This window comes from Malaclemys terrapin, chromosome 1 (genome assembly GCF_027887155.1).
Source record: "Malaclemys terrapin pileata isolate rMalTer1 chromosome 1, rMalTer1.hap1, whole genome shotgun sequence".
Lineage (NCBI taxonomy): Eukaryota > Metazoa > Chordata > Testudines > Emydidae > Malaclemys > Malaclemys terrapin.
Window position 1 is genome coordinate 154944697 of NC_071505.1, and position 25144 is coordinate 154969840.

At 44.8% G+C, this 25144-nt stretch overlaps 1 protein-coding gene across 1 annotated transcript; it reads left to right on the top strand.

Annotated features, from left to right (window-relative positions):
• GPR161 (G protein-coupled receptor 161) lies at positions 1-23619 on the top strand. Its single transcript, XM_054044508.1, has 6 exons — positions 1-129; positions 5638-6049; positions 8099-8823; positions 11753-11857; positions 14993-15112; positions 18038-23619. Exons 2-6 carry the CDS (start codon positions 5667-5669, stop codon positions 18283-18285), a joined length of 1581 nt encoding a protein of 526 aa, XP_053900483.1. The 5' UTR covers positions 1-129; positions 5638-5666; the 3' UTR covers positions 18286-23619.
• The last annotated feature ends 1525 nt before the right edge of the window (positions 23620-25144 follow it).

Sequence of the window (25144 nt, forward strand, 5' to 3'; positions counted from 1 at the left end):
GCAGCTGCTCCGGCCCTCTCTCTTGGCGGCGGCTGTGGGGGGTCCGGGGCGCTGTAACCCGAAACCTCCCGCCCCTGAGTGCAGCGAAGGCGGCGGGGGAAGGAGGAAGCGGCTCGGCCCGGCCCGGCGGTGAGTGTGTCCCACACCAAGGGGGGAGCGCTCCGGTTTTTTCACTGGAGCTTATGGCAGCTGCAGGGCGGGGAAGGGGGTGTGTGTCTGTGCCTCCATTGCGGGGCTCTCCTGGCCCCGGATGGGTTCTCGCTGCCCCCTGCTCCTGCGGGCTCTCCGGTCCCACCCTTCCCCCGGACTTTGCCTCCCCACCAGCCTTTGTGTGCGGAGGAGGGACAAGCCCGTGCCGGGAGGGAGGCTGGATTTTAGGGCAGGGGAGCAGCCGAGCGCTGCATCTCTGATTGCAGAGCGGGGGCAGCCAGCAACTGCAGAGGGTTGCGGGGGGGGGGGGGGGGGGTCTCCTGCTTCTCGCGAGCCCTGCGAGCTGCCCAGGTCCCTATCGGGGCCGCTGGGCCCGGGACAGGCGCTGCGATTTCCCTCGCGTCCGGGGCTGGGGCTGGAGCGGAGCTCGCTGCAGCAGGCTCGAGCCACGCGGGACCTGCCCGCGCCGGGGCTGGGCTTGTGTCTCGCTCGGACGCCAAGGGGCTAGAGCAGCAGGCGAAGGAAAGGAAAGAAGTGTTATTCCGATGGGACAATGGGCCGGTGCAAGGAGGCTCACAGCTACTCTGCCATCCCATGCCATTCTTCCCCGGATGATCGGCCTGCAGCAGGAGCTGCTCAGAGCTCCCCTGCTTCCCAGTTCCCTCGGCTCCCGGCGCCGGGCTCGGATCTATGGTGCTGGGTTACCTCAGCAGCCGCCCTGCTTTCCCACCTGGGCTCCACTCCCCTGTCCTGAAGCATTACACAAGTTCCCCACTCCCCTTTGCTCCATTGAATCATAGAACTGGAAGGTATCAGAGGGGTAGCCGTGTTAGTCTGAATCTGTAAAAAGCAACAGAGGGTCCTGTGGCACCTTTGAGACTAACAGAAGTACTGGGAGCATAAGCTTTCGTGGGTCAGAACCTCACTTCTTCAGATGCAAAAGTGAGGTTCTTACCCACGAAAGCTTATGCTCCCAGTACTTCTGTTAGTCTCAAAGGTGCCACAGGACCCTCTGTTGCTTTTTATAGAACTGGAAGGGATCTCCCCAGGTCATCTAGTCCAGTCCCCTGCACTCATGGCAGGACTAAGTATTCTCTAGACCATCCATGACAGGTATTTGTCCAACTTGCCCTTAAAAATCTCCAATGATGGAGACTCCACAACCTCCCTGGGCAATTTATTCCAGTGTTTAACCACCCTGACAGTTAGGAAGTTTTTCCTAATGTCCAACCTAAACCTCCCTTGCTGCAATTTAAGCCCATTACTTCTTGTCCTATCCTCAGAGGTTAAGAAAAAACATTTTCTCCCTCCTCCTTGTAACAACCTTTTACATACTTGAAAACTGTTATCATGTCCCCTCTGAGTCTTCTCTATTCCAGACTAAATGAACCCAATTTTTTCGAATCTTCTCTCATAGGTCATGTTTTCTAGAACTTTAATCATTTTTGTTGCTCTTCTCTGGACTTTCTCCAATTTGTCCACATCCTTCCTGAAATGTGGTGCCCAGAACTGGACACAATACTCCAGTTGAGGCCTAATCAGCGTGGAGTAGAGCAGAAGAATTACTTCTCAGGTCTTGCTCACAACACACCTGTTAATGCATCCCAGAATCATGTTTGCTTTTTTTGCAACAGCATCACACTGTTGACTCATATTTAGCTTGTGGTCCACTATAACCCCTAGATCCCTTTCTGCCGTACTCCTTCCTAGACAGTCTTTTCCCATTCTGTATGTGTGAAATTGATTTTTCCTTCCTAAGTGGAGCACTTTGCATTTGTCTTTGTTAAACTTCATCCTGTTTAACTCAGACCATTTCTCCAATTTGTCCAGATCATTTTGAATTATGACCCTGTCCTCCAAAGTAGTTGCAATCCCTCCCAGTTTGGTATCATCCGCAAACTTAATAAGCGTACTTTCTATGCCAATATCTAAGTTGTTAATGAAGATATTGAACAGAGCCGGTCCCAAAACAGACCCCTGCGGTACCCCACTCGTTACGCCTTTCCAGCAGGATTGGGAACCATTAATAACAACTCTCTGAGTACGGTTATCCAGCCAGTTATGCAGGGACCCCACTTGTTATGTCCTTCCAGCATGACTGTGAACCACTGATAACTACTCTCTGGGAACAATTTTCCAACCAGTTTTGCACCCACCTTATAGTAGCTCCATCTAGGTTGCATTTCCCTAGTTTGTTTATGAGATGAAGCCCCATCAGAAGCCCCTGCCTGAAGCATTAGAAGAATTTCTCTCCCCTGTGCTCCCTCACCCTCAGCCCCTTGCTGCAGTAGCAATAGTGTTCCCCTGGGATTTTCTTCCCAGTCCATGCTCTGGCTGCATAGGGGTGGAATAAGAGAAAATGTATTCTCTGCAGGGCCCTGCCTTGACGTTTTGCTATTACCTGCATGCATCTCTATGCCTGCTCAGTGGGACCTTTTCTACATTAGAGAAATTAGGGTGATAACCAGCATTTGGAGCCTCCCCTCCAGCACACCTGTAACATGCACACCTTGCATCTGTACACACAGCTGCTACCCGTGATGCACAGGCATTTGCTAAACACTTTGCATTATGCTTGCTCTGCCACACCTAACCACCTTGTCAACCTCCACCCCCCAAGCCAGTTGCCATCACTGCAGTGCCTGTGTGGATAGCAAGTGATGGCATATTAGCTCTAACAGTGCAAATAGTCCTCCAGCTACTGTCCCACAGTGTATCGGTTACTGCTTAGATGGCTGGTGCTCATGTTTCTGTTCTCTGTTGGTTGAGGGTCAAAGGAGGGATGCTTTTTTGCCTTTTGGATGTTTTAAAATTTGCAGGGAAGATTTGTACATGTGCCACAAAGACGGCATGTGTCCAGGAATATGACTGCCAGTGGAATGGTGAGCACTGAGTGTTCCAAGTGCATTGTTTTAAACTAATCGATGGATCCTACCATGGATGGATCCTACCATGATGTTTAAAAAGCTTTTACAAATTAAAATTCTTCTGAATGTTTAATTTGTTAGTTAGATGTTCTTGTTACATTTAAAAGGATGGTTATTTTATTTCTCTGGGGTAGTTTAGAACCAAACAAAATACACCTCTACCCCGATATAACGCGACCCGATATAAAACAAATTCAGATATAACGCGGTAAAGCAGTGCTCCGGGAGTGGGAGGGGAGGAGGGGCTGCGCACTCTGGTGGATCAAAGCAAGTTTGATATAACGTGGTTTCACCTATAACATGGTAAGATTTTTTTGCTCCCAAGTTCAGCGTTATATCGGGGTAGAGGTGTAGTATATTTTTAAAAACAGTTTAGGGTTTTGTGGCATTTAAAACTAGTGAAAATGGATTTTTGTTAGATTTTAAGCATCCTCCTACAGTGCTAGCAACTCAACCATTGCAGTATTGTGCTAGTGCTTGAGCACCTGAAAGTGAAAATGATAATAAACAATAATTGTTGTCTGCAGAGTAGTTATAGCTGTGTTGGTCGCAGGATATTAGAGAAACAAGATGTGTGTCTTGAAAGCTTGTCTCTCTCACCATCTAAAGTTGGTCCAATAAAAGATGTTACCTCACCCACCTTGTCTTTGTAATAAACAAAAAAGAAAGGATAAAATCCTTGTTTGTGGCAGACAAGTGCTCTGCACAGCTGAAGAGGGAGTGTGCAAAGGTGACTTTAATCTACCACCGGACTTCTCAGATCCTGGAGTTGTTCTTCATCATTCTAGCACTCTGGCATGAATTAGCACTGCCTAAGGGCTATTCTGATTTGTGCCAGCTGCCAAAAGCACAAAGGGACCCTTACAGCAGCTAGGATTGCTGAGATGCCAGGACACTCCTGCTCAAACCACATCCATATCTCTGTGCCACCCAAGGATCCTCCTACATAGGAGAGATCCTTCCTGAATAGCCAGGGAAGCTGGCTTTTGGCTGCTTTGTACCAATAGAGTTTAGCCAAAAGCAGCCAGGATCTTATGCAAAATGTTCATGGTCTGTGCCAAATGAAATGCAAACAGTAAACAATGAGCTTCACTGGTGGTGAAAAGTAAATGCGATTTAAAAAATTCTTTTAATGTCAGTAAATTAAGGTTTTCTTAGGAACACACGGAAGGAAATTTGTTTGAAAAAATATGATTTTTAGGCTGGCAGCGCCCCTTTAAACTCTAACTACCTCAGAGATCTAGGACACTTTCTGGATATTCGTGCCCAGCTGGGAAGGGTAGATGGCCAGAGTCCCAGCCAAAGCAACCCCTGTGAGTCACCTGTCCCCAAGAAATGCCAACACCAAGTTTGCATGAATTTGAAGCCAATCTTTTTTGACATTCATTTTTTATGTTTTCAATTCTTGGTCTGGATTTTGGGATTCAGTATGTGTGTGGCTTCACTGACAGAGCAGTGAGAGGGCTGCACATTAGGTTCTTCCCTTTCCCTTTCCAGGACTGTGGAAAGAGAAAAATCTGATCTGGTAGTGGGAACACCAATGCTCATGCCAGGGGGAAGGTGATTAAGCAGGAATGACACTTTTGAGGCCAGCGGGTGGTGTTGGCAGCCTTGCGAGGCAGCCGGCTGTGGAAGTGCCACTAATCAGGCGCCCAGAGGAGTTGGTGCAGGCCCACTGGAATGAAGGGTTAGTAGTCAGGAATACCTCTGCCGGAGACAATAAGGGGAGTGACAGTGGCTCTCAGGGGAACCAGCAGCAGTATTTCTGGGGCCTGACGGGGAGATGGTGTTGGTCACCTGGGAGAAGTGATAAAGCCTTAGGTCAAGGGCTCTCAAACATTTTCATACCGTGGATAAGATCATAACAAAGGAATTGCCTCTTGGACACATTTCTCATTGACAGTCACACAGACTGTCCGGCTCACCTCCCCCGGCTCACTGGCAATACAAGAACATTCCTGTGGCAACTACAGTCATTGCAAAAGTGATATTAGGAGAGTATTTTACTGTATTTTAGGGTTTTTTTTTAATGCGATTTAGCAGCTGCGAAGGAGGATGGGCCAGTGCCATGTGACTAGCCAGCTCTCTGTGGATCACCAGCAAGTGCTCCACAGACCAAAGTACCACAAACTGTCAACTGTATAAAGAGAGATCAACAAAGACCATTTATTACTCCATTATTGTTTCTTTTCATAACAGCTTTTTGGCATAGATGACTGTGAGTTAGAACTCATGGGTAGGTCTGGTCAAAAGTTTGAAATAATGCCTTCCACTCCTGGAAAATATTAAATGAAATGTTTTCAGAATTTCTCCCCTGTTTTCCAATCAGCCCTGTTCTTGGGTTCTGTGCTTGGCTCTGCCATTGACTTGTGTGTGACCTTGGGAAAGTCAAGTCCCTGCTCTGGGCCTCAGTTTCCCCATCTAAAAATGGTTATGTGCCTCCTATGGGTGTTGTGAAGCTTGATTAATGTTGGTAAAGGGCCTTGAGATCCTGGGATAAAAGATATTGTAGACACAGAAAATACAATAATGTTTTCATGTGTTTTTCTTCTTGTTCCAGCTGCCCAGCATGTACTGTCTGCTCTGTCAATGTGCGCTCTGACAATGAGCATCAACTCCTCCCTCAGCAATGGGAAGGGCCTGAGAAACCTCACAGCGCAGGAAGACGGGGCAGTCAGAGTTACCGAGTCGATTGCTATTATCGTCATTGCTATTTTCATCTGCCTGGGCAACTTGGTGATTGTCATCACCCTCTATCGGAAGTCTTACCTCCTTACGCTGAGCAACAAGTTTGTGTTCAGTCTGACACTGTCCAACTTCCTTCTGTCCGTCCTGGTGCTTCCTTTTGTCGTCACCAGCTCCATCAGGCGGGAATGGATCTTTGGAGTAGTTTGGTGCAACTTTTCTGCCCTGCTCTATATGCTGATCAGCTCGGCCAGCATGCTAACTCTTGGTCTCATTGCTATAGATCGGTAAGCTCCTCTTTTTGTTATGAATAGCAGTGATTAATTCCAAACTGGGCACAAACAAACAACATGTGTTTTAATACAGTTAAATGTAAATGTATTCATCTAGGAACAAAGAATCTAGGCCATGGGGGACTTGATCCTGGGAAGCAGTGACTCTGAAAAAGATCAGGAGTTGTGATGGAAAATCAGCTGAATTTGAGCTTCCAGGGCAACGCTGTGGCCAGAAGGGCTAGTGCAGGGTGGCCAAGCTGTGGCTCCGCAGCCACATGCAGCTCTTCAGAAGTGAATATGCGGCTCCTTGTATAGGCACCAACTCCGGGGCTGGAGCTACAGGTGCCAGCTTTCCAATGTGCCAGGGGGTGCTCATTGCTCAACCCCTGGCTCTGCCACAGGCCCTGCCCCCACTCCACTCCTTCTTGCCCCCTCCCCTGAGCCTGCCGTGCCCTCGCTCGTCTCCCCTCCCTCCCAGAGCCTCCTGCATGCCATGAAACAGCTAATCGGGAGGTGCGGGGAAGAGGGGGAGCTGCTGACGTATTACTGTGGCTCTTTGGCAATGTACATTAGTAAATTCTAGCTCCTTCTGAGGCTCAGGTTGGCCACTCTTGGGCTAATGTAATCCTTCAATGCATACATGGGAATCTCAAGTAGGAGTAGAGAGGTTATTTTACTTCTGTATTTGGCACTGATGTGACCGCTGTGGAATACTATGTCCAGTTCTGGTGCCCACAATTCAAGAAGGATGTTGATAAATTGGAGAGGGTTCAGAGAAGAGTACAAGAATAATTAAAGGATTAGGAAAAGCAACAGAGAGTCCTGTGTCACCTTTAAGACTAACAGATGTATAGGAGCATAAGCTTTCATGGGTGAATGCCCACTTTGTCGGATGCACGTCACATGCATCCGACGAAGTGGGCATTCACCCACGAAAGCTTATGCTCCAATACATCTGTTAGTCTTAAAGGTGCCACAGGACTCTCTGTTGCTTTTTACAGATCCAGACTAACACGGATACTCCTCTGATACTAAAGGATTAGAAAACATGTTCAAAGAGCTCAATCTATTTGGTGTAACAAAGAGAAGGTTAAGGGGTGATTTGATTACAGTCTATAAGGATCTACCTGGGGAACATGTATTTCATAATGAGCTCTTCAATCTAGCAGAGAAAGGTATAACATGATCCAATGGCTGAAAGTTGAAGCTAGACAAATTCAGGTTGGAAATAAAGTGAAAAATGTGAACGGTGAGAGTAATTAACCATCGGAACAACTTACCCAGGTTGTAGTGGATTCTCCATCACTGACTATTTTTAAATCAAGACTGGCTGTTTTTTCTAAAAGATCTGCTCTAGGAATTCATTTGGAGGAAGTTCTAGAGGAGGTCAGATTAGATGAACACAGTGATACCTTCTGGCCTTGGAATCTATAAATCTATCAGTCTAAAAAGTGTTGGTAAGAGAATGTTAAGGTTCCATGGGTAAAGCAATGAAAAGTCAGAGTTAAGGTTGCATGAACACAATAACATACTATTTTTCAAACAATACAATGTAACGGGTTCTCGACCTGGGAGTCATGATCTCCCTCCCTTTCTTTTGGGCTAGATGGATGGTGAGGGGTTCCAGACCTTTTTTCTGTTGTAACATGGGGTATGGTATGGAAAAGGTTGGAAACCACTGCAATTATAGTGATTAATAATACCTAGCTCTGAAGCATCTGGTATTGACCACTGTTGGAAGACAGGATACTGGGCTAGGTGGACCATTGGTCTGACCCAGTATGGCCACACTCATGTTTTTATAATCAGTAGGTAGAATTAAGGCTGCATATGCAGCTTGATCTTGGGCACTTCTTGACTTTTGAGCTCATGACTGCAAATAATTTTTTGAAATATGATTTTTTTTAAGTGTCCCTCTAACCCCATTTGAGATTTGGGGAGCGGAACTGGGGAAGTCTTTCCCTGGACTCCAATGGGAGTTGGATCTTAATCAGTAAACCCAGTTCTTTGCTTACTGTACTTTTCTATGATGGTACTGATGTCTCCTTTTGTGTTTCCCAGGTACTATGCTGTCTTATATCCAATGGTGTATCCAATGAAGATTACAGGAAACAGAGCAGTTGTAGCCCTTGTGTATGTGTGGTTACACTCCCTCATTGGCTGCCTTCCTCCTCTCTTTGGCTGGTCTTCCTTGGAGTTCGATCAGTTCAAATGGATGTGTGTGGCTGCGTGGCATAAGGAGGCAGGCTACACAGCCTTTTGGCAGATCTGGTGTGCTTTGCTGCCCTTCCTGGTTATGATGATCTGCTACGGATTCATATTTCGTGTGGCTAGGATTAAAGCGCGCAAGATTCACTGCGGTAGCGTGGTCATTGTAGAGGAGGACACTCAGAGGAATGGGAGAAAGAACTCTAGCACCTCCACCTCCTCTTCGGGCAGTCGAAGGAATGCTTTCCAAGGGGTTGTCTACTCAGCCAATCAGTGCAAAGCTTTCATAACCATCTTGGTTGTCATTGGTGCTTTTGTGATCACATGGGGGCCCTATATGGTAGTAATTACATCAGAAGCACTTTGGGGGAAAAATAGCATTTCTCCTGCTCTGGAGACATTAGCAACATGGTTATCTTTTTCAAGTGCCATTTGCCATCCACTGATTTATGGACTCTGGAACAAAACAGTGCGCAAAGAACTATTAGGAATGTGTTTTGGGGACCGGTATTACCGGGAGTCATTTGTTCAGCGTCATAGGACAGCCAGATTATTCAGCATTTCCAATAGGATCACAGGTAACAAACACTTAGATAAAAACAATACTCTTCCCTTGAGGCTGATACTTAGTATCTGCATTCATGTGGTAACTTCCAAGGGCTGTACAAATACTAACTAGTGATGTGCTTGAGGGAGCTCTCAAGGGACCGTTTTTCAAATTATACCTCCCATCTGAAGGAAAGTTGTGATGAGTTCCCTGCCTTTGATGGGAATTCACCTCCCTTTCTTGATGCAGCTAAATTGTCCCTGGCAGAGAAGATTTAACTCTGGGGCCAATAAAAATAATTTCCTTTCTCCTCTGTTGTGATTCCTCTACACACACACACACACACACACACACACACACACACACACACACACACACACACACACACACACACACACACACACACACACACACTCTCTCTCTCTCTCTCTCTCTCTCTCTCTCTCTCTCTCTCTTTCAAATTATCCAAATCTGAGCATTCTTATACTATCAATATACTCAGTGGGTCTGATTCTCCACTCCATTGCCTGTTTTTATGGTGGTGTAACTCTGTTGACTTCAGTGGAGTTACACTGGTTTAAACCCAGTGTCATAGAATGGAGAATCAGGCCCAGTATATTTTTCAGGAGCAAAGTATAAACGTTTCCAGCTTAATATAAAAATGTTTGCCAAGTGGTATTGCCTTTCTCTTAGCTAAACTTGTCATTTTAGCTGGAGCTGTAACAATAGCTATAGTTAACATTGCTTCAAACTTCTCATTCTAAGACCATGTATTCAGTTGATTATAACATCCCAAACTTTTACCTATTGGGATAAACTTTTCTAGGCCTGTGTAGGCCTGAGGTCAAAATATTTTGGAAAGTTAAAATGATTCTGTCTGTTTTTGAGAATGAGAGAGTGGGAAAAATCTGCTGTAGGAAAGGGCAATGCAAGCACAATATGAAATTGACCAACCATGCAGGGGAAACTGACTAGACACAAAGTGCTAACAAATGCAAGGAGTGAACAAACAGAAACATATGAAGAAAATATTTTTTCTCTAATATCATTTGGTTACCATAATCTTAGGTGTTCCTTGTAACAATACCAGGTAAAACATGTACAGACAGAAGTGGAAGTTTTAAATTAATGGTAGTCCCTTTAAAAATCTACTTCCACCAGGCTCACAAGCAGTAAGTTTATAATTTAAAAAACCCACAAAAATTGTGATCCCCCATCTCTAGATATCCCAGTCAATCACATCCTTTTTCTGGTCTGCCTTTTAGATTGTAAATTATATGGGACAGGGACTGTTTTTATTTTTATATCATGTACAGCACTAAGTCAGGTGTTGGCGGTAAATAAAAATATACTCCATTCCTCACCAAAGTAGTTTTGTATCAAAATCTCAGAGAAAATCTTTCAGATTCCTACGACCACTCTCTAATTCCCAATGCTTCTTAGTGTTAAAAGTATTCTATATTCTGGGAAGCCTGCTTGACCAATCAGTGTCTTTGCTGGCAAGCAGTCATGTTTGCCTTGGTATAGCAGGGTAGGCAAATGTGCTGTTGATACACAAATTTTATTACTCTCTGCAAGTGTAAAATTTGTATTCAGCTTAGAAAAAGGCAGAACATTCCCTGTCCTGATGATGGGCCTGATCCAAAGCCCATCAAAATCAATGGGAATCTTTCCATTAATTTCAATGGGCTTTGAACCAGGCCTAATAAGAGCTTATGGATGTTAGGCACCAGCTTTTAAATTCTCTAGCTAGGGCAAGTCCATCACCTCCCTCTCATCTGCAATAACCCTCCACTCCTTAGGACTAAGTGTTCTGGTATATGTCAACTAGGTACAGGGATTGAAAAATCCATGTGTCTCACCAGTGGCAATTTTTTCTAGTGACTTCAGAAAATGTGAGTGCTTGTTTGTTTGTTTCAATTAAGTTTCTAGTCCTTCTGGTTGTGAAGAAAACGGTGTAAATGTAATGAAACCATTCCAGTGCAATAGTGTTTTCTTGAGTCTGCAGACAGGCACCACCAGTGCCTCTATTGCTACTCAGAGTTTTGCCATGTTATAGCACTATGAAATTAGCAAGATTGTGATCATTTTCATGATTGCTAATTCAGCACTCTTTGAAATTTCCACTTTCATGGTACTGCTTGGGAGAACTAAATGTAGAGGCAGGCTCTGGAATTATTAATGGGGAAAGAGAATGCAAAACATGGAAGGAAGGTGAGGGCATTGGAAACCTCCATCCCCATTGCAGAAGCCAGGTAGCTCTCACAGATGGGCTCTGGAAGGATTGGAAGCATAGCTGGGGAAGAAAAGACAGAAAGCTTCTTTCTCCTTCCAGCTGCGAGAGTAGGCTGGGCAGCTTCCAATTTATCAGACCCCTACTAGCCAGAGGCTGATAGAAAAGGTGGAGCCCTGAGCAGGATCCTAAGACTGCGCCTTAGTAAGAATCCCAGTGTTTTCCCCCTTTCTAGCATCTCAGGGTTGCAAAGAAGATGGAAACTAGCTCATTAGCCAACCCTCACTAGTTATTATCCCATCAATACACTTGTCTTCTATAACTGCTTCTGGCTACTAGATTTAATCCTTTGGCTAGAGGGTGTTTGATAAGTTTTTCCAGCCCTGCGTGCATATATTTCTAAATATAATTAGCTCTCCTGATAAACTGCACATACTTGCAAATTGCTGGGGAGAGGTAGACAGCAGGCTTGCTGTGTGGAAAGAATCCAGGAGCATGTGGCAGCTGGTGACATGATATTGCAAGATGGGAAATCCAGGTGGTTTGGCAGCTGGGTCTGGAGGGTGTTTTTTGCTGTCTTGTCACAGGAAAAATGGGGAGAAAGGAAAGTTGGGAAAGCTGGGGGGTGGAATCGGGCACTCGGATGTGGGGGTTATTTGAAGATGCTATCATTAGAGTAGCTCTACCATACAGAGCACAACTCAGTGATGATTAAACTGTTTTGCAGATCTGGGACTATCTCCCCATCTTACAGCTCTCATGGCAGGTGGGCGACCTTTAGGACACAGCAGCAGCACAGGGGACACTGGTTTCAGCTGCTCTCAGGATTCAGGTAACTCTGTTGTTTTCCCTTCTCAGACAGAAAGATTTTACTTGCGGCTTACTTGCAGAATTCTGCGAACAGTCTGTATTTATGTACAGATATCTTTTGGTAGGTGAACAATAACATTAAGCATCTCCTACGGCAGTGGTTTTCAATCTGTGGTCCGCAGACCCCTGGGGGTCCACAGATGATGTCAAAGATTTCCAAAGGCGTCCGCTATGCCATTTGACATTTTTTAGGGGTTTGCAAATGAGAAAAGGTTGAAAACAATTGTCCTATGGTACCCTGAGCAGAACTGCCTTAGCCTCTCCTCTGTATTTTTGATCTTGCAGTGTCTACTATGAAAATACCGTTCAGCCTAGGAGAATAATTTCTTTCCCTAGTGCATATTTCCTAGGAGTGTGATAATCTGTTTGTCCCGTTCCTTTATTCTTCTTCCCTCTTCAGTGATCTTCCTGGCCCCCCAAGGAGCTAAGAAGCAAACTGCTCGGGAAATAGGTCTCTTCACATCCTGCTTATAGGAGATTTCATTTGGTCACTCTATGTTAGAGCCTCTCCTATAGAATGGAGGCTTCTCATCTTTGTCATGGATCTCTCGAGCAGTAGCCTAGAAAAGGGCATGGTGATCTGCCAGTAATTTTCCAGCGCTGGTAATAGGGGGGCTGTGGTTTTAACTGCCAACAGAGGGAAGTTTTCCAAAACCTCCACCTGCAATCTATTTTAAAGAGCATTTCTGCTCTACAGATACCAGAGAGCACTCTTCTGACAGCTGCAGCTCTGCATTGCTCTCTGACTGGGAGAATGGGAGAAGGAGGCTGGCAAGGTGGGATTTTTCATGAAGGCAACACTACTCCACTAATTCTGTAGGTGAATTGCTGGCTTAAGTGCAGCTATAGGTGATAACGGGTAATGGAAAACTCTTCTCTTTATAGCATCCTGTGTTATCATCCTTGAAGAAAGGCACTAAGAGGCCTCCACAGCTGACCAAATCAAAGATATAAGTTGTTAGGAGCCCCAATGTTTAGGGAATTTGAATTGGGAAATATCCCACTTCACTGAACATCCTGAATGACAGAAGACAGGCTTTTCAGATAGTACAAGCCAAAGGAACTGTATACAGAGAAAAGATCAAGGGATGCCCATTACAGATCAAGTATTTAATGAGGCAGATAATATAGGATCACCCGTATCCAGTCAAAACACTATCTTAGCATCACTTATAGACAGGGATCCACTTCTGGGCAAGAATTACAGGCCAATTTCTTTATTCAATGTAGTTTTTAAAATATATGCTAAAATATAGTCTCAAGGACTAGAGTGTCATCTTCCTAATTCTACCCATCCATTGCAGGCTGGCTGGGTTTCCAAGGAGTAGGGCTTTGATCTTGTACCATTGACATCAATACCCCAGATGATCCACAGAACATTAAAAGTATCCCACTCATTTAATATGGTCTATGAGGAAGGTAGATCACTCGCTCATTACTAAGTATTTGGAGAAGGCATTTGACAGTATGGAATGGAAATATTTATATATCACAGTTCAATTCTGGACTATCCTTCGTTTAAAAAAAATAGGTTTGCTAAATAAATCATTGGTAAAGGTCAGGTATATGCGACAGTGGCTTGTCTCATGGAACTCATCATGGATGTGTGTTGTCACCTTTGCTATAAATTGGTCCTGGACCCTCTGGCTATTGCTATAAGAATAAATCCAGGAATCAAATGAACTCATGTGGGTGGAGAGGGCACAAAGCCATGGTCTGCAGAGGGTGTAATCTGACCAATGGATGATTTGGAACAAGCTACAAAGCATCGAATGGCTGTTGTAGGAAGCTTTCGATCCATCGTCAGAGTACAAAAGTATTTGGGGAAAAGTAAAGTGTCACAAGCATTCAGGGGAGCACAGGCTGTGCCTTTCAGCAGCAGGTGTAAGAAGCACTGACACAGCACGGTTCCCTAGTGCTCCCTGAGGCAGCCTGTCTGCTTCTATGCTAGGGAGGCAGAATGCCTCTTTGACTGTCATAGGGTATGTCTACACTGCAATTAAAAATCCGTGGCTGGCCCATTCCAGCTGACTGTGGCTCGTGGGGCTTGGGCTAAGGGGCTCTTTAATGCAGGGTGGACATTCGGAGCTCTAGAACCCTGTAAGGTGGGAGAGTCCCAGAGCTCAGGCTACAGCCCAAGCCCGAATGTCTACACCACAGTTAAACAGCCCTTCAGACCAAGCCCCATGATCCTGAGTCAGTTGGCACAGGTGTGTCTAATTGCAGTGTAGACGTACTCTTAGTGTCTGTACTCAGCCACAACGGCACTGGAGTGAGGAGCCAGGCCACAATTTGGCCCTTCATGTGATAGCATGCCAGACGTTGAGTTTAGTATTTTCCACACAGTAACAGGTAAACTTTATTTTATACCTAAATAATACGGAGGAAACGCAGGTAAATGAAATAGTGTTCATGAGATCAATACCCATAAAGTGGTAGAATGACTCAGCAGAAAAAAATACAGGATCAGTCAGGCAGATGTTCTCCTTAAGGAATAATGTTTGTGACAAGAAAGCAAAATTAGTTAACAAAGGCAAAATAGAGTGATCAGAACATTCCCCAGCTTGGCTTGCCATCCATTCTGAGTATGGAATCTGATCTCCTATAGGCATCCCCCATGGTCTGTCTCCCAAGCAGCCAGTTTGTAAGGACTTGTCCACACTTGAAAATTAATTCAGGTAACGTGTGAATGTAAAAGGCAATAGCTATTCCAGAAGAACACCATGCGTGGGCAGGTGCCTATTTAGTGTGATCCACTTTCAAAGAATAAGTGTGCCTACCTGTGGCATTATTCAGGAATAGTTATTGTGGAGTAGCTGTTGTTGAATAATGCCATCTGTAGACAATCCTTCTCTCGCTCAGGAGAAGCAGGGAATTGTCCTCAGATTAACCTCTGGTTAGCTGAAGACCAAGTAATAACTTGACCCTGGCCCTGTCTGAAATCCCATCACAGTTGAATGCAGAGTGACAATGCATCAGCACATTTTAGGCAATTTTTGAGGAGAGGCGCTCAAGTCTATGAGTTCATTTCCCCCGATAATTTTAGGTTTGTCTTCTCAGGGATCATTATTATTTCCAAACGTTTTCTGCATTTCAGGGACAGATGTGATGCTGCTTGAGGATTATAGTTCGGATGGCGCTCATCACCCACATTGCGTTTATCCCTATCGACGGAGGAGTTCGGTGACATTCGAAGACGAAGTGGAGCAAATCAAAGGTGTGTTTAGGGTGGATACTGTAATGCTGCTCACCTGGGATGACCACCCCCTGCACCTTCATGATGGCTGCCAAGCATAGCTGTCCCCTTCTTTAACCTTAGAACACAGAGGACAAGTATCACTCCTGGGCTCTTCATCCTTCCCCTTCTGATAGGTGCTCTGACTCTTCCCTTCTGCTGATTCCTCCACAACCTTCTTGAGAGGCCCCAACTTCTGCTCACCCCATCCTTTACTGCTGGGTCACTCATTTTCACCACTGCTGCCTGCTCTGACTTCCCACTAGTTACCTCATCGACCCCTGTGGACACGCACTCCCATGCCATCTGAGCTGCTTCTCCCTGCTGTTTTCCATCCTGACGCTGCTGGTTGGTAGGTGGGTGGAAGGGAGGGAAATGCACGTTTTCTGGAACTAGGGAGGTGAGGCTGGACAGGACTCACTTGCAGGGTATATTTTACAACTGTCTTTCTGCCATCCATCCACTTCCTTTTAAGATCTGTTCTTTCTTTTCTTCTTATTCGGGTAGGCACGACATGAAATCCCTGACAGATGTGTGGTCTGATTTAACGGAATCTGCTCTTGCACCACACTACAGCAAACCAATGTAGGGGACAACAGAGAGCTCTTCAGAACTGTATGAAGTTCTTATGGGAATACTAGGAAGCTTGGGGTGTACCAGTACGCCAAAGTGGTGCATAACATATTTCTGCTAGAGCCCGCGTTATCTTTGTTAATTAAAACCAAAGGCCCACACGAGGAGTACAGCATTTCAAACATGGGCCTGGATTCTCTGCACAGCTAAGGCCACTTTGCGCTGCATAAGCCTTCAACAGCCTGGAGATAGTCTGTGGAGAATTTCCCCTGTGCTGGAGAACTCATGGTTTGCAGAAAGCTGGCAAAGCCAGCCAGCTCTGCCACCCCTTGTGCTCTCAGCATAAAGGGATGGAGAGGGTGTCAGGGGTGGAATAGAGATGGGGAGGAGGCGTCGCGGAATGGAGCAGAGGTACAACCCATCCTCCATTGGTGTAAGGTCCTTGGATGACCTTACCCCAGTGATGACCTTACCCCAGGCTTCCCCTGTGTAGCACTAGCATGCTCTGGGGCCAGGCGTGCGTGCACACATACACACCCCTGCAGGGCTATGACAAAATCATTGGCGATAATAGATAATAGCAGTTTCCAGTTCAAAATATGAGTATCCCTTGAACTGGGGGTACACTATTTTTTATTCAGGGATAGCCAGCACCCTGGATAGAAGAGCTTTATAACAGGCCTTCCTTCTGATAGGTAGTTCCAGTCTAGATCAAGGATCAGAAACTGGGCTTCCCTGCATGGGCCTCATTCATGCAGGAACAACAGCCTTATGTGACCCTGCCTTTCCTTGGGTTTCATCCATTTACGTTGTCTACTCCCCACTGTATTTTTTTCCCCTCTCTTCCCCGCAATGACTCCACCACCTTGATGTTTTTCTGCCCTCCCAGGCTTTTATTTTCTCCATATACTGCCCGCCTCTTGTCTCTCCTGTCCATTACCTGGCTGTGTTACTTTAAATTCTTTAAACTGAAAGAATGTATTTCTCTCCATTTATGCTGTTTGTTTGCTCCTTGCGTTTGTCTCAGCTGGGACAGGGAAACTAGACAAATCAGTTTCACTTTGTTTTCTAGTTAGGCTCACATGTTGGTTCTCAATACTAGCAACATGTTGCTGGGACTGGCTTTAGAACACTGCAGGGTTGATTTAATTTTAGCAGATCCTCTTTAATTTGGGCTAATAACTAGGAGGCCAATTGCAAGTGATAGAATTTACTAAATCATAAGTCAATGAGGACAACATAAAAACAGCCACAATGCATCACACAGTGTACTTGTTATTACCTTTGATTTTATTATTAGCATTAATACTTGAGACTCTACAGTACACACATACTGTAGTATATTTAGCCCAAAATAATGTAGTCTTATTAATATGAGGGCTTTTCTGAAGTATCTTCTGTAAATTATCTTAGCAAAATTCTACTCACACACTCACCCCAGGGTGAATTGGTTTGGGGTTTTGTTTGACAATTATCATTACTTTTCCACTATCCGCCCCATAATGATAAAAGGTAGCCAAGTAGCTTTTGTGTGTTGCCTCACAGACATTTATAGCAATTGTGCAAGGCTGTTTAAATGGATTCCTGAGGAGTAGGGGGAGGCTACCAGTTTTTTGTGCAGATCGGTGACGTATAGAACAGGGAGGTTCTGCTGTATATAAAAAGTTTGGTCTTCACCAAGTTTAAAACATACCATGAGCTATGTGACTTCTTGTGTTGTCCCCCTTTTTATGTAAACAAAATGTAAAATTTTGGTCTAAACTAAATTGAGAATCTCCTTGTCTACAAAACTAATGGTTAGAGTAGAAGGGGCTGGGAATTGGGACTCAAGAGTTTTACTCCTGGCTTTGTCACTTATTTCTTTCCCATGGTCATGTAATTCCCATAGGGCCTAATTCTGTGCCAGATGGAATAAATGGAAGTTTTGCGCTTTGGCAGGATCAGGCCAATAACCTTTTCTGTGCCTAAGTCCCAATCCAGCAAAGTATTTAGCATGTAGTCCCATGTAAGCACGTGGGTAATCCATTTGACATCAGGGTAAGCATGTGCTTAAATGCTTTGCTTCAACAGTCCTTAGTTTTCCCATCTGTAATTTGGGGATAATTTCTCTACCTGACATGATGATATTGTGAAGATTAGTGTTCATGGTGTGCTTTGAGATCCTTAGACAAAAGATGTTGTGGAAGCATAAAGTACTATTAATAGCAATATTTATCATTTGTAGAAGACATGATCACACACTTGCAGTCCTGAAGACAAATATTTACCCTCAGTTGTTTGCACAGCCATGGTATGTTATTGTTAATTGTTCTGTCTTAATTTTTTTTTCTTTAGAAGCTGCAAAGAATTCCGTTCTTCATGTAAAAGCTGAAGTCCATAAATCTCTGGACAGTTATGCATCCAGTTTAGCCAAAGCTATTGAAGCTGATGTGAAAATTAGCTTGTTTGGAGAAGATGCTTTACCAGGATCTTTGTTTCCTTCGCGGACTATACCAGGCGGCAATGTGAGTGCACGGCGTGGTGGCAGAGCCCAGGCTGGCCAAAGACTTCAGCTTCAAAGCATCGATGAAGGGAATATTTGAGAAGAGCGCTGAACTAGAAGAAACCACTAAGTAGGACCCAGTCTAGTAATAATTATTGTAAAAGAAGCAGAGTATTCAGAATGGCTTAACTTCAGTGTTTTAGTCAAGAACACTTGAAAATACCTGAATACTTGTCTTTAAATACATACATCTACATTTTAGAACAGTATTTACTTACTGTTCAGGATACTGTAGATGTGTTTGTGTAATGTTTTTATCCATTATACAGCACATAAAAACATAGGATTTGCCTTACTGGACCAAACCACTGGTCCATCAGATCAAGTATCCTTCAGTGGCCAATTCCTGATATTTCATAGGAAAGCAAAACAAACAAACAAACAAACAAAAAAACCCATGCAGCATTATACATGGTGTTGTAGAGATTTTTTCCTGACCCATGGGGCTATCAATGTAATCCCTAAAAGAGGAGATTTGATGGCTCTACTTACTGGAAACTTTATACACAGTGTTATTTTGGAGAACTGTAAAAAAATGACAGGAGCATGGATTTAACTAAAGCACAAAATCTGAGCTTAGTTTTCAGATTTCCAGGATCCCTTTCATCCAAATTACTGTCCTGCTCACCTTTGGTGGTGGATTAAATTTTTGACTGTTCAGTCGTGGGAATGCTAAATATGAGGCCATATTTATTGCTTTTGTTCCACTGGACAAACGTTTTACTACAGAAAGCAGATACATCATTCTCACATGTATAATGGGTAGAGGCAGACAAGCACCGGAAAGATGGCAGAAATGGTTGTAGAAGATGGACATGCAGATTTTGTTTGGGGTTTTTTAGTTCTCAATGAGAATTACGATTTGCTTTCCTTGTTTTGTTTTTACAGAGGCATTGTACAGCCACTAAGATTAAACAAGGATGAGATAGAACATAAATACTGTATTGCCACTTAATATTGACGTTATACAGGTTTCATCCTTTATACACAGAAAAGCTTGGTGAGTTAGATTTTTACAAAGGAGTACGTCTTTTTGTGTTGTTAAAGCAATAACTACCTCAGTGCAAGTATTTCTTGGAGTTTAACTCATTAAATCTTAAAATAACAATTTTTAGCACTTATATAGCACTTTTCATGTTCCAAGCGCTGTACAAACATGAATTAATCTTTATAGCCCCCTAGCCCTGAGCGGCAGGTAGGTGGGTAAGCAGCATCATTCCCATTTTTGCTGAAGCATTATTAAAGTGAAGGGCCAAGTTTGTCCAGAAGTGCTCACTCGTTTTGTGTGACTCAGTTTTTGAGTGCCCACGTGGTAGCTGCAGGTGCTCAAAACCTCTGAAAATCAGGGACAATCTCACTTTGGGCACTTAAAACCTGAGAATTACAGAGCTCTTGTGACAATTTGGCTGTGTGTGACTTACCAAGGCCATAGACAGAATATCAGAGGGTAAAATCTCTGGATTTCATGAAACTCAAACCCGTTCTTAAACCACTAGATCACCCCTTTCTCTGGCCCCAGTTCAAAAAAGCATTCAAGCACATGCGTAAATCCATCTCTATTCAGCAATGCACTTAACTCATGGCTAACTTAAGTACTTGCTTATGTCCCATTGAAGTCAATGGGATTTAAGTGTATGCTTGAAATTAAACGTGATTTGCTGAATAAAGATGGACTGTTGAATTGAGACTTCTACAATCCACAAAATTGGGTGTTTTGCATAGTTACAAAATATTCAGGAATGAAATAGTTAATAATAATGGATTGTGAGGAGCTGATGGCCTGAAAAGTAGCCTAGTGACCCCAGTCACTCATTCATTTTACTTTATTTAATTTTTCAGTGCATAAAATGTATCTTTTGACAGCTCTTGGCACATGTCCAAGAATCTATAATCCCATCAATTGCCAGGAAATGCCCTGCACCGAGGTCATTATTGCCACTGTAAAATGAATATGCAGGGAGAAAGCTAGGCCACTGGATTTCTTTTCACGGGTGATGCTGTTTTAATTGCTGTCTATATGAACACACACACGGTATAATAGCTCATCAGATTGTTAGAAACAATTTCTTAATGTTCCACTTATTTTGTAACCCTTGCAAAACAAGTTGACCAAAAATGCCATTGAAGGAAAAGGGAACAAGGAGCCTGAATTAAAGGGACAACCATGGGATAGTTTGGATGGATTGGGTTCGCTCTTATTCACCATTAGGTTGCGTTGAAGTAATTGTCAAGATTTTGTCTCAAAGGCATAGGGGGGAAAACCCCCAAGCACATATGAAAGCACAAAACTGTTAGCATTACATAAAGAGCACCTTACCCACCAAGGCACTGATTGAAATTCAGCCCCCCGGGAAGGTCTGAGGAGTTGCACCTGCTTACACCAGGGTTGAATTTGGCTCACTGTGTTAATTTCACTAACATATTATTAGTAATATATTTACTAAATAATTTATTTACTAAATGAAACACATCTTACACCCTCCCCATAATGCTGTTGTTGTTATCAGTGTTTTCTAGTTTGAGGTGTTGTTAGAGAAATAACTAATTAAGAAACACACACATTTTACAAAGTTGTATTCAAAGTACAAGGAAGTGCATTGTTTCTAGATAGTGAAGGGGAGCGGTTTTGTTTCATTCTTCAACCTGAGTGAAGTGCCCCTTCTTTAATTCTTTAATTTTTGATAATCAAAGGTGTTACTAATTACATAAAAAGATCAGGAGTCCTTGTGGCACCTTAGAGACTAACAAATTTATTTGAGCATAAGCTTTCATGGGGCTGTAGCCACAAGTACTCCTGTTCTTTTAGCAGATACAGACTAACACGGCTGCTACTCTGAAACTAATTACATAGCAGAGGAATTTTTTTAAAATCTCAACAATGTGCCATTAAGAAAGTCATAGTTCAAGACTAAAACAAAAGCATGGAACATATTGCATAAGGCTGCAACCATGTCCTTAGTTCTCCAGTATTACTTAAAAGTAAAAAGATATATTGGACTTGGAAAAGGGTCAGAAAAAGGCAACAAAAATGATTAGGGGTATGGAACGGCTTCCATATGAGGAGAGATTAATAAAACTTGGACTTTTCAGCTTGGAAAAGAGACGACTAAGGGGGGATATGATAGAGGGCTACAAAATCATGACTGTTGTGGAGAAAGTAAATAAGGAAGTGTTATTTACTCCTTCTCATAACACAAGAACTAGGGGCCACCAAATGAAATTAATAGGCAGCAGATTTAAAACAAACAAAAGGAAGTATTTTTTCACACAGTGCACAGTCAACCTGTGGAACTCCTGGCCAGAGGATGTTGTGAAGGCCAAGACTAAAACAGGGTTCAAAAAAGAAGTAGATAAATTCATGGAGGATAGGTTCATCAATGGCTATTAACCCGGTGAGGATAGGCAGCAATTATGGTCAGGTTTGTTCCATGAGGAGGGTGCGTTTTTAGACACCCCGCCCCCCTTGGAACAGGCTTTTCTAACTTTAAAAAAAAAAAAGACCCATTGCTACAGATTCTACTTTTAGTTAATTTCCTGTCAAGAAACTTGATTGGTTTCAATGGAGTTAATGCAGATTTACACCAATGTTAGTGGGATCAGAATCTCACCCAATAACTCTAAAGTTTGAGTCATCGTTTCCATAAGAATATGACATCTTTTCCTCCTCCTCTCATTCCTCAAATAATACAAATCAGCAAGTAACAAATTAGGTGTGTCATATTAGGCATGTGTTTTCATCCATTATTATAGACCAGGGGTAGGCAAACTTTTTGGCCCGAGAGAGCCATCTGGGAATAGAAATTGTATGGCGAGCCATGAATGCTCACAAAATTGGGGTTGGGGTGTGGTAGGGGCTGCAGGGTCTGGTTGCGGGTGCGGGCTCCAGGGTGGGACCAGAAATGAGTCATTCAGGGTGTTGGAGGGGGCTCTTGGCTTGGGTGGGGGAATTGGGTGCGGAGCAGGTGTGCGGACTCTGGGGTGGAATCGAGGAGTTCGGAGGGCAGAAGGGGAATCAGGGCTGGGGCAGGGTTCTGGGGTGTGGGAAGGGGTGCAGGCTCTGGCTGGGGGTGCGGGCTCTGGCGTGAGGCTGGGAATGAGGGTTTTGGGGTGCAGGAAGGTGCTCCAGGCTGGGATCGAGGGGTTCGGGGGGCAGGAGGGAGATCAGGGCTGGGGCAGGGGATTAGGGCGCGGGAAGAGGCTCATGGGTACAGGCTCTGGGTGGTGCATATCTCAACCAGCTCCCGGAAGCAGCGGCCATGTCTCCGCTCTGGCTCCTATGCGGAGCTGTGGCCAGGCGGCTCTGCGTGCTGCCCCATCCGCAGGCACTACCCCTGCAGCTCCCATTGGCTGCAGTTCCCGGCCAATAGGCACTGCGGGGGTGGCGCTTGGGGCAGGGGCAGCGCGCAGAGTGGAGCCCCCTGGCTGCCCCTACACATAGGAGCCAGAGCGGGGTCATGCCGCTGCTTCCTGGAGCCGTGTGGAGCAGCCCCCGACCCTGATCCCCAGCTGGAGTGCCGGAACGGGGCAAGCCCCAGACCCCGCTCCCCAGTGGGAACTCGAGGGCCGGATTAAAACGGCTGGTGGGCCGAATCTGGCCCGCAGGCCGTAGTTTGCCCACCCCTGTTATAGACAAAGGGGAAAATTCTGTCCTTAGTTACACTGTTGTAAATCCGTGGAAGTCAGTGGGGCTATATCAGCGTATAACTGAGAGCAGAATTTAGCACAAAGCATGCATATGTTCATATCCCTTCTCCATCTGGCCCCTTCCCCAATTAATACTGAAAAATTTATGAATATGTTGATCACAAACTTTAATTGTTTTGTTCTATTATATATTTAATTTCAGTTTACTATGAGAGTAGTTCTTTAGTGTGGAACAGTACTTTATATTTGTGATAAATGTGTTAAAAAAAAAAACATACGCCCCCTGTTTGAAACCTTTCTGCAGAGAAAAGCAGATATTCTTAGCATTTACTTCTATCCCACTGGAATAAATCAGAGGTAACACCATTGAAGTCAATGGAGTTACACTGATGCAAAAAGAGAATCGGGCTCTAAATACTATATTTTTAAAAAAAAGTTTGATCATTTCAAATCAAAGGAGCTATTCTGACTGTAGATTTATGGAAGTAAGAGGACAATCTAAAATAGCTGTAATCATGGTTGGCAAATGCTAACACATTTTTGTGTAATTTTCATGGTACTGTATGTTATTACGAGGCACAGGATTGTGTAACTGAAATAATATTCTGACTAAAGAATATTTTGGTATTTTTATATTCATTTTGTATTCCCCTGCCCCCTAACGCTAAATGTTAAAATGGATACATTGACTTCTTTGTTAATACTTTGAAAAATAAAAATGGATGTACACTGAAAATTTTCTCACCTGAAGCATAGTTTCAGCAATAACAAGAGGTATTTCCTCAATGATAGTTTGGCTCAGGCCTCTGGTGGGTGCCTTTGCTATGGTGGACGCTGACCATAGGTGGTCTCTGGGAGTGGTGGCCACTCATTATGCCCCTTTCCTCGTTAGTATAGTGGCATGTATCCCTGCCTGTCTCGTGAGAGATTGGGGTTCAATTCCCTGACGGGAAGGGTGGTCCCTTTTGAATGATGGACAAAGAAATGCCTGGCCTGCCCAGCACATGCCTTGCATTCTCCTTCTAGGGCGACTTCCGTTCACACCCCGCACTGCTGATTTTCACCTCCAGAGAGACAAGTACCTCACGAGGACACTCCCGCGTACTTTCCCTAGCGAAAGCCTTTCCATGGCCTTCCGCCACTGGGCCCGGCTTCAGGACCAGCACATGCGGTCACGTTTCAGAGTCGCAAAGGGAAATACGCCGGCCAGGGGCATGAGGACGATAGCCCAGACAAACGGCGAGGGACTTGGTCAAGGGGTGGAGGCAGACAGAAAAAGGGACGGGCATCGGATTGGCTTCCTCTCCTTTTCCCCTTTGGTCACAATTTTTACTGGGACTGTAATGGGGAGACTTGAGAAATACCTGTGGCCGCCGGTGAGGTAGGTGGCCGCCCCGAGAGCGCAGAGCTAAGCATTTTCCGCTCAGCTGTTGCCTCCGCAAACACCTGGCCGTGATCATATAGTGGTTAGTACTCTGCGCTATGGCCGCAGCAACCTTGGTTTGAATCCGGGTCACGGCATCGCTTTTTTGGTGGGGGGGATATCCTGCCACACGCCTAGTGGCTCGGCCTGATTGGCCCATTTGCAAAGAAAGCCAGCAGCTGGTCCCTAGTTTCTGCTTGGTAAAGGAAAGTTAGTGGGGTCCATCCATCAGGAAAAGAGTAAGAGGAATTCTTCCTGGGCGCCAGAGTCCAAAAGCAGCATATTCCCTCCTGGAAACCGCTGTGTTTCGAATATCCGTCCAGTGCACGGTGAAAGGAAGGATCTTCGTACCTGGGAAGCTGCGGCTCTCCAGAGGCGCTTCAAAAGCCAAAGGGGCCGTGGGTGAGTTTGTGATGGGGTGAGTTTGAGGGGCGTGAGTCCGAAGTGTGGAAGGGAGAGGGTCGAAAGACCCGGTTTTGAGAGGAAAAAGGTGCTGCTCATCTGGTACGTGAGGGCAAGGTCCCAGGCACGTGTTGCGTGAGGAGGTGTGTAGCAGCCTGGTGGGCAAGGCCATGTGAGGAGGGCCAGGGCTGTTGCTGCAGCCAAAGCCTTTAGGAAGCAGAAGAGGGCAAGAGGTGTTGTTGCCTGCTGGGGACTATGCTATGGTGGACGCTGACCATAGGTGGTCTCTGGGAGCGGTAGGCACTCACCATGCCCCTTTCCTTGTTAGTATAGTGGCGAGTATCCCCACCTGTCACGCGGGAGACCGGCGTTTCATTCGCCGATGGGGAGGGTGGTCCCTTTTGAATGGCGGACAGAGAAACGCCTGGCC